Source organism: Anneissia japonica, unplaced genomic scaffold (assembly GCF_011630105.1).
Source record: "Anneissia japonica isolate Jap-2015-1 unplaced genomic scaffold, ASM1163010v1 scaffold287960_len3192837_cov198, whole genome shotgun sequence".
Classification (NCBI taxonomy): Eukaryota; Metazoa; Echinodermata; class Crinoidea; order Comatulida; family Comatulidae; genus Anneissia; species Anneissia japonica.
This window is the reverse complement of record NW_022712725.1, coordinates 1560524-1571390: the sequence shown is the minus strand read 5'-3', so window position 1 is coordinate 1571390 and position 10867 is coordinate 1560524. Positions and strand designations below refer to the sequence as shown.

The following is a 10867-nucleotide window of genomic DNA, read 5'->3' as shown; positions in this document are numbered from 1 at the left end:
AGATGTGAAATCTAGACAGCCGTTAACATCCTTCATGATATTTTAGACTCACATGCTCCGGTTGTTAAGAGGAGTATAATATTAAAACCTAAATCACCCTGGTACACCGAAGACCTACATGCCTCAAAACGGGCAAAACGCAAATGTGAACGTAAATGGAGGAAAACTAAACTGGTGATACACAGGGAAATATATGCACATGCATCTAGAGTATATAACCTTACTTTAGATAATGCCAAATGTGAATTTTTTAGATCTAAGATCAAAGCATGTAATGAACGTCAACTTTTCAAAACCTAAATTGGTATTCCCAATCCATGATGATAAAAGTGTACTTGCAAATTTATTTGTTGCGGCCTTTGCTAAGAAGGTTTCAGATCTTTGCGCTAGCAAAGTGTCCAGTGAAGAAATTAATTCCCAATGTATGTCTGTTTTTTCTGTTGTCCCCCAGAATCCTTGTAATTCGTCTCTTGCCAGTTGGCAACCTGTTGATCAAGATGAGGTATGCGAGTTAATACTATGTTCTAACAATAAGTCCAGTGATCTTGATCCTCTGCCTACTTCACTTCTAAAAAAATCCATTCTTGTTTTATTACCAGTCATTACACTAATGTGAACTTAAGTTTAACTAACGGAATATTTCCATCTTTGTTGAAGACTGCAAATATAACTCCCATTCTTAAGGATCATAAATTGAATCCCGATATCTTCACTAACTACAAACCAATATCAAATTTACCTTACCTTTCTAAGACATTAGAACGTCTTGTAAGTATGCAACTCCAAACTTACTTTCAGGAAAATGACCTTCTTTCAAGTCGTCAATCTGCTTATCGCTCACATCACAGTACGGAAACGGCACTTATAAAAGTGAAGGATGATATACTGAACACTTTAGATAAGAAGCAGGAGACTCTCCTCGTCCTTTTGGATTTCTCATCTGCCTTTGATACCGTAGATCATGGTATAATGTCTCAAAGGCTTACATCTGACTTCGGAATTAGTGGATGTGCACATAGGTGGCTGATGTCGTTTTTAACTGGTAGGACACAATTGGTTATGTTGGGCAATGTGTCATCTCGATCACATGACGTTACCTGTGGTGTACCCCAAGGGTCTGTACTGGGGCCACTACTCTTTATTATGTACTCAGCACCCATTATACGTATTGCTGAATCACATGGAGTAGAATGCATGGTATATGCAGATGATGTACAATTGTACACAACCTTTTCACATTCCAATAGAAGTCTTGCACTTAAAAAGGTCATGCATCCAACACATACAATCATGGGCTTATTCTAATCATCTCTTCCTTAATGAGAGTAAAACTAAGTTCATTCACTTCACTTCACGTTTTAGTAAAAACGTGTCAACGATTCAAACTGTCACTATAGGGAATACGACTATATCAGCAAGTCAATCTGTCCGAAACCTTGGTGTAAAGTTAGACAATACTTTGGACATGAAGGAACATGTGAACTCCATTTGTCAGTTTTCTCTTAGGGCATTACGTCAAATAAGCTCAATTAGGAAATATCTAGATCAAGCAACAACAACAAAACTTATTCATGCCTTTGTTACCTCACGTTTAGACTATTGTAACAGTCTCTTGTATGGTCTTCCAGAATCTGAAATTAACAAGCTCCAACGCATACAGAACACGGTTGCAAGACTGGTTACAAAAACCAGACGCCATGAGCACATAACCCCAATTCTTCATTCACTCCACTGGCTGCCCGTTCATCAACGGATCATTTTCAAGATTCTTTTGATTACATATAAGTCCAGGCATAACAACGTACCACATTACATCACATGCTTAATACAAGATCACACCACTTAGCGAACATTACGTTCTAGCACTAAAGGGCTTCTTCATACCCCTAAAACATTCACACAGTCATATGGCAATTGTGCCTTTTCATTTGTTTCTCCAACCAACTGGAATAACATCCCATTACACATCAAACATGCAACTTCATTACATTTAAATCTCTTCTCAAAAGCCATTTATTTAACTGACTATGTTATGGTTTATAGAATGGCCCCGAAACTGCTAAATACCGGGATGGTGTCCGGCGTAGGATAGTTTAACTAGTTGTAGTTAAGAGTAATATACTGTATTTAAGAGTAGTTTAAGCCTAGCTTAAGGTAGTTAGGGACGTCCTGGGTACAACATTAAACTCCATCCGGTCGAAGCGTCGGCGACTAAACTGACAACCCTCTCAAATAATATGTGTGTATTATACAATATAACATCAATATACATGCCTACATATACTGCATATATGTATTTCTAAATTATTTTTTCCTCCTTTATTCTTCATTCTTAACTGTCAAAACGGGACGGTCATGTCGAGTATTCATAGTGTTTTTTCTCTAGATCAAGTTCTGGTTTTTGATAGCAATCCTTGTAAAAAAAAAACGAAAAATAAACACCTTATGCGTCATCAAGTTAAAGCCAACAAAAACATAATAAAACAAACACAGAAGAAACACTATTATTAAGCAGGGTTTTAAAAATGAATGGAAAACGGTTCACGGAATTCGAGGTACATGAAAAACGATGTTATGATGTGACCTTTTGACGTAGTGCGTTTATCATCAATTTTTTAGTCAGAATTGTGTATGATTGATCGATCAATTATAATACATGGTTTATAGTATCCATCGAGATTACAGTGGATTCAAGAATCACGATTCAAGATTTAGATATACGAAATTGTTTTCATAATACTAAAAAACCTCGAATAAAAATCCTGTGTTTTTTTTTTACTCTTGGATGGGCTTCGTTTCGAGATGGACTTCTTTTGAAGATGAGCTTCTTTTAGAGATTGCTTTTTCAAACTATGAGTAATTTATTTCGAGATGGGCTTCTTCTCGAGATTAAGCCCAATGGGCTTCCATTTGAGGTTTTGCGGTATAATAAAAACATAATTCATATCTGATAGATAGCACTTGAACAGAAGCATTAGTTTAAAAGCAGAAACAAGATGGGCCTACATTACAATAAAATCTGGACAACTGTTTATTAAAAATACAGATGAAATGCATGCGCTAAAGTTGGTTAGTTTTACCAAGTTTTACTAGTGCTAGTTTTTGTCTAATTTACATTTCCCTTAAAATGTTCTTGCTAAGGTCTCACAAAAAACGAGCTGTTTAATACTATGTCGATTGTCGCAATTAATGAAATATTTTAGTTTTTCAAGAACCACTTTCACTTAGAGAAACTATGACATACTATTAAATGTGTCATTGAATACCTTTTTTTTTTTGTTTTTTTTTTTTTTTTTTTTTTTTTTTTTTTTTTTTTTTTTTTTTTTTTTTTTTTTTTTTTTTTTGTTTGTTTGTTTTTTTTTTTGTTGCTTGTATAATTATTATTAATGGTTGATCACTATTTGTCTTCCTAACATTCGAAATCCATGTCAATACAGCAAAAGCAGATTTCTGATTTCTTAAAGCTCTGAAGGATCCAGAGCTTCATAAAGCTAAATAAAATTAGTCAGCGATAACGCCCAGATATTCCTGCTCTGATGTGTTAACTACATTATTAACAATAATTATGACATACGCTAAAAACGACAACGTGTACTTTTGAACTTTATATTATTATTAATTTTGTGAAAAAATATAGCTGTGTATTAGAATGGAAAATTCTGGATCGAACAACCTCTATTAAGAGGACACTTCTATTAAGAGACCACATCTCCATTTCTTAGCCCCAACAAAACAGCCTATGTGACGCTCATGGGTGCAGATCATTGTGGGGGGGGGGGGGCGGGGAACACGTACCCCTTATATTTTTAAGGGGGTTGGTCCCCCACACTTTTCGGTCGCAGTGTGATTTCATAAGTCAAAAAATGCCTGAAAATTGTTAAAATGAACTGCATAAATGCAGCCAGAATACATCTTCTTATAGCAAGATAGCGGTATCTCTGCCCACAAAGTATGTAAAGTAAATATATCAAAGACAATGTTTAAAAGTGTTATTCAATGGTACATTACACAGATTATTTAGATCTCTATGACTGCCGAAAAGCACTGATAAAAGATCATGAGAAAGTTGTTGGCACTTCATTTTGACTATAATATAATGGTGATGTGATGATAATCAATTTTCTATATGAGAGTGTTATTTCCGGCCATCTAGTTCTAGAGCTACAATTTACCCAAATTTTCTCCTCTCAGCCACCACCATGGTGTGGGACTAAGATGGGTGTGGACTCACGGCTTAAAGTAGGTAAAGTAAATACATAAAAGACAATGTTTTCTTTTCTATGGTACATCAATTAGATTATTTAGATCTCTTTTGATTGCCGAAAATACTTGGTAAAAGGCCATGGTGAGAAATTTGTTGGCGCTTCATTTTGACTATTAATGGCGATGTGATGATGAATTTTACTATTATAAGAATGTCATTTTCGGCCATCTAGAGGTACTATTTTTACAAATTTGTGCACCTCAGCCCCAAATATGTTGGGGCTGAGAGTAATCTGGACTCACGGTTTGAAGTAGGTAAAGTAAAGTAAATGCATTCAAGACAATGTTTTAATGTTAATTTACTATCCTGTACATTACACATTAATTAGATCTCTCATGGTTGCTGCTGAAAATCGCTGATTACAGGTCATGAGAAATTTGTGGGTGCTTCATTTTTACTATAAGTGTGATGTTATGCTAATTAATTTTACTATATAAGAGTGTCATTTCCAGTCATCTAGAGAATACTACCGTATTTCCTCAAAGTTTCGCACCTCAGCCTCAACTATGGTGGGGCTGAGGTGAATGTGTTCTTATACGGACTCCCCACCTTTCAAAACAGATCTGCGCCCTTGGTGACGCTGTGCTAAAAGGGTACTCTGTTAAATAGGCCTATATATGTTTTCAAATGGAGAAAAAGATCAATGAGTTCGTCACTCGTATAAAGTAATCATCTGCATACTGCACGCAACTGGAATTGGACCTTTGGAACGCGTCATCCTCGATCTGTTCAAATGTCCATATTTCAGAAGGGAATGGCATGACTTTGCAAGAACGTTGTGCGTATACGAACCGGATTCTACAACAGTTTAATTAACAAGAACCTGAACTCAAATACTGTAGATCAAGTTATTAGCACAGAAATAATGTTGTTTATTTAGCTATATTGGATAGATATAAATATATTATCTCTGTAGGTCATGACAACACTATAGATCGGGTGAAAATGGAGCGATGATATTTCACTGCAATCAATCAACAATCAACCAATTAATTAATATTTATGGGGCACTATTGTTATAACTGGAACTCAGTGTACAAATATATAATATGGACCAAATACATTAATATATCATTAATCGCGCATCGTATTCTCACAGGTGAGAGAACCCTATAGCAAACACAAACGTTATAAATATAACGTTTGGCAAGGGGTGTAATGTTCTGGTTCTCTGTCACTTTTACTTCAATTACTAATTGTTATGCAATAATCATTTTAGAAATAAAACAAAAGTGACTCTAAACTGAGAAAGTGGGGCCATATTTATTACTCAACGTTTTGACTTTATAAGTAATCATCAGGAATGAAGCATTTTAGAGTTCAGAAATATTGATAAGAGTTTGTTGTTACCATGGACCTATTAATAAGATTAATCTTATTAATAGGTCCATGTTGTTACGTTACATTTTCTTGGCTCCTCCTACTTTAAAATGCGCATGTGCAAATTAATCCAAAAATTAGCTCCATGGCTACTCTTGCGACTTCATAAACTCATTAAAGATAATATTAATTTATAGGAGCTTTAATTAAATTTATGGCCATTGTGATCACGTATCGTGATATGCCTATATAGTTTAAATTCCCAATTATATTTATCAGCAGCTTGTAGGTTTCATATTGTAAAAAATCCATCTATGGGTTTAGAAAAAAAAAAACAAAATGTTTATTGTTTAACTGGATTTATTTAGGAGAATAAACGCTTTGCTTAAAGGCTACGTTCGAAAGTCTGATGCAGATTTAGAATTACAGCAACACCTGCATCCCAATACTTTGATACAGTTACAAATCGATAAACTGCTATTAATAATTCTAGTCAATATTCCATCAAATCTAGGAGAAGACACAATTTGAGAAAACAATCTAATCAATCTTTGCGGGGACACGTAAACAGGCTTCTGTCGTAAGGACTGTCCTTCCAGTAATCGCATTGATCAAATTGAGATTTTGTCTCCTAAGAGTTACTTTAGGGGTGGATTATTATAATTTGACGTATAAAAAAAAGTAAATTTTGGCCTATTAGTAAGGTTTATACCTTAAACTAAATGTTCGACTTGCTCAATGCCTTTCCACTCCATCACAATATAAGCAGCACTGAACAACGGCGACTACGACGACGATGATGCTGATTTTGATGCTCAAATTGTTGTTGGTTGTGATGAGGATGATAATATAATAATATTGATAATAATTATAATATTATATACGATAAGATTGATGAGGATGAACATTATTATCATTAATTACTATTATTATTAATATTCATTAGATATAAAATAAGCTTAGTGTTTAGCAGATAGTTACTCTTACTTGATAATGATAGTTGAACCATCGAAATTTGTTGTGGTTGAAACTTTTATATTATTAAATGCATTGCTGCATTTGTAGTGTTTTATTACAATTATTATTATTATTATTATTATTATTATTATTATTATTATTATTGTTATTATTTTTATTATTATTATTACGATTATTATTATTATTAATATTATTATTATTATTATTATTATTATTATTATTATTATTATTAAATCGCAGTGTGTTCTAAAAAGACGACAGGAAAAAGGCCACTAAATCATGCCATTTTGGGGACGATCAAAATTCGGGTGTGCACTAGTTATTATTATTAACTTGAGGCATTATTTTGGGGAATTAAATTAAACAATAACTGCGTATCTATTAGCCTTTCATTAAAAAAATTTTGTGCATATTATGATTTAACAACTATGTCTATTATAAAAGCTAATAAACTATCTTAATAAGCAGTTAACCTTTACTATCGAATCGAAGCCCCCTTCAATGTGTTTGTTGTTCCTGTCTACATTGCTGGGCTGTTTCCACCCACTCGCACTTAATACGTTATAGATCATGGTGTGATCATTAAGTGAATAACAATATTGCGCTGACGTCATTATTAATTTCACGCCCGCATTTACTTTCGATACTTTAGTGATTTTAATCATTGACTCCAACCAAACATGATACCGTATTTATTATTGAAACAGGTGAATATACATTTAAAGTAAAAGCATATTTTGATGTGTTGATATTTAAAAGAAAATGTCCATATTCCTAAGCCAGGTCTATTATAAGCGACCAAATATAGTATGGAATGCAGATTTTCAAAATTAATTTTCTCATAATTGCGTGCAGTTCACTGTTTGTTGATCTAATGATTGTAGGTGTTGGCGCTTGAATAATAATTCGTGATAATTTGTTGATAGTTTCAATTGCATTATTTTTGTTAATACATCATATCAGAAATACTAGATCAATATTATATAATAATCTTGTTTATATTTACCTCCTTCATCTTAATATCTCTTGCAAATTTTGTAGTGAAACATAGGTATATTTTTGTGTTGTTCTTTCTATTCTTCTAAATTGGAACAGACCGGCTTGTGAGCCAAAGTTACTTTTTTTAACTGTTGTCATTTCCTGCCATTGATTTGTATATTGTTTCAAAATAAATAAATAAAATGATTCGGCCACTGTCAACAGTCTTGTTGCCTGCTTACTTTTTATTATAAACAGTTTCGGCGACTATAACAGGGGCAGATCCAGGAATGTTCGAAAAGGGTGGGGGTGGTGGAGGAGGAAACCAAAGTGGGGCCGATCGAAACAACACTACCCTAGGGGGAGTTGGGGCATGCTCCCAGCCCCCGAAATTTTTTGTTTTAGTCTAGACGCCCGAAAATAGCATTTGAGGCGTTTGGGCGACCAATTATTTCTTTTTCTTCTGTTTGTTCCTTCTTTTTTTTTTTCTTTTTTTTTTAACATTCCAAAAGGTGGGGCCGCGGCCGGTGCGGCCCTGAAGTTGGCATCATTTGAATCAGAAATATTATGATTAATATTGATTCGGCTACTGACAGCTGTCACAGTGGTGGATCCAGGAATTCAAAATAGAGGGGGCCCGGGGAGGTACTTATACCACCTCAGCCCGCCAGTCGAATTTAGATTATGCCGCCTCCAGATGACTGGAAACACTCTCAGATTTAAAATTTGAATATAATTTTCTTTATATAGCCATTAAAAAATATAATTCAACAATTTAGGGGGGACCGGGCAGGCTGCCCCCCCCCCCACCTCCACATAGTTTTTGCATCCCATCTTCCATTTTGTTTGTCCGATTTTGTTTAAAAGGTATGAAATTCCTAGCACCCCACTCCCGCTACCGTAAATCCCGATTACAATTATATTCGTTTGCTACAGCCTAACATATTTTCCTCAAGTTTTCAAACCAGATATATAATATATATGTTTATTGTCTACCTATCAGCCCCACCCCTACGCACCATCTTCCTCTGTTATTAGAATGTATTAGGTATAGAAAAAACGTATATCCCATCGGGATTGAACCAATCCCGATGGGATTTTGCGAGATTGTTTATTCGTTTCGGGCCGTCGATACCTTGTTTTACACTAATTACGTTCCCACGGAGAATACCAACGCTAAAATTTTGTCATCTTTGGATTTAACAAAACAAAACAATTGTTTACTGCTCTTATGGGTTACTGGTAAGTATTAGCCATAACAAATATATGCCTACTAATAAGCTTCTCCTCTTTTCTATGATTATATACATTTTTATAATAACGTGGCTTTAGGTTATCCTAGCTAGCGTCTGGTTTTGAATCTGCCAAGCCAACACCCGCTAGACTTTCTTAGGCCCTAATCTGCCGACAGGATTCTCCTAGCATAGGCCTGGCCTACGTGGCCGGGCCGCCATAGCCTAGGTATGGCCTAGAGACTTGGGCTTTGGGAGAGCCAAGGCTTGGCCTAGCCTATGTTATGCTAGTCAGACTTGAGAGGATAGTCCTAGCCAAAGCTCTTGAAGTTTTAAGAGGCCAACCAAGGAAACAATTCTCTACTTATTATTACTACTAACTAAACCTGGAATTTACATTGTTAATAACGTTATTTTAATATTTAAATGCTTACTTTTTATTGTAAACAGTTTTAGCGACTTGGCATCATGTGAAAACCGATGAAGTTATCAACACAATTATTTTATGTTAACCAATTTTATTCATGAAAAAATGAATCTATGACATTTACCATTACAATAAACTTACAAATGTATATAAAATCAATAGGGCCCAGACCTACACTTAGTCTGTGCTATCCTGATGATTTGTGAGTACCAGGTGTATTCCATATAAAGGCCCTGTCACATAGTAGCGAATAGACCTAACGTATGCCGAGCATTCTCATTTTTTTCCCCAAGTCCTGATACGCTCAAATACGCTCAATTTTTTTTGGCAAAAAAATAGCATTTTTACATGAAAGACAACACCCAACGAATGAGAAACGAATGCTCATCGTACAACCATGGTACAACTAGCGTCCATTTAACGAATGACAGCGTGTTCGCAGCGTTCAGCCAACGAATGTTCAGCGTACACACCGAATGCCCAGCGGATGTCACACGTAAGCCTAACGTATTGACGCCTTATAAACGTTGATGTGGGTCGGTATACGCTGAGTGTTCGCTGGCCATTCGTTACTCATTAGTTAGACAAACGCAAATACGTTATGCATTTACTATGGCAAAGTTTCAGATGGGATTGAACGTGTTTGGACAAACAACGGACGAACAGAAAACGTAAACCCAACGTGCACCCAACGTGCGAAACATTCAAACAACAAATGCTCACCGTATACATAGCGTATGTAGCAGAACGTTGTCATACATTCAAAATTTTGAACATGCCAGAAATTAAAATCTACCTCAGCGTACCCCAACAAACAGCTAATGAATACAACGTATGCCAAATGTATCACGAACGAATGTCAACTTACGCGAACGTAAACCAATATTTTGATAAACGTTGGTTCTACACGCCACAGTGTGACAGGGGCTTTAAGTAGGCCTAGTTCCCATCTCTGAATGAGTGCTTTCAACACTATTTTTTATTTTTAATGTTATTGTGCAGTAAGTGAACCTGTTTCATAATGGAATCAGAAAGTGAGACGTTGCGTCTACAGTTCCAAGCTCTACAGGAGCAACAACAGAAGAAGATGCAGCGACGGTTGCAGAGACAAGAAGAGAAGAAAAAGAAGAAGAAAGAGGACGCTGCTGAAGGCAATGCAAAGCCAGTTGGCCTTGACATTGGCGATGACCTTGGTCTTTCAGTAAGCATAAGAATCAGAATTTTAATAAAAATTAGTTAATTTTAATTATTAAAATGTTAAAATTTGTATTCTGACATTTATTTTCTCAATGCTTGTACCATAAATGGCTAAATAAGCACAAAAGTGTTTTTTAAACTTTTTTTTAACTTTATCGTATTCGAGAGTGGCATATTACAAATTTATTATTCAAAAGCGGCATTTAGGATTCAATATTTTTATTACAAGGTCATTATCTACTTTTAATAGGGTCGACTAATTAATGTACATGTGCAGGTGTTTTTAACATAATATTAATACAATGTCGTGTGATGACATACCTTCTTTGTGCAAATAATGGTTTTTCTTTTTAAATAATAAAAATGTTCAACAGAGCTTTTGAGGAATGCAGGTGCTGTAACCAAATATAGCATTTACATTCTCATGGCCTAAGGAGTGTTAGCTAAAAGATGTACTGTACTGTATTTAAA

The 10867-nt window shown here is 35.1% G+C and overlaps 1 protein-coding gene across 1 annotated transcript in view; it reads left to right on the top strand.

Annotated features, from left to right (window-relative positions):
- The first annotated feature begins 8668 nt into the window (after positions 1–8668).
- LOC117108083 (coiled-coil domain-containing protein 13-like) overlaps positions 8669–10867 on the top strand; it is a 12608-nt gene continuing 10409 nt past the window's right edge. The window contains exons 1-2 of the mRNA XM_033249956.1: positions 8669–8782; positions 10202–10400. Coding sequence (XP_033105847.1) covers positions 10221–10400 — 180 coding nt within the window. The 5' untranslated portion in view covers positions 8669–8782; positions 10202–10220. The remainder of the gene's footprint in view (positions 8783–10201; positions 10401–10867) is intronic.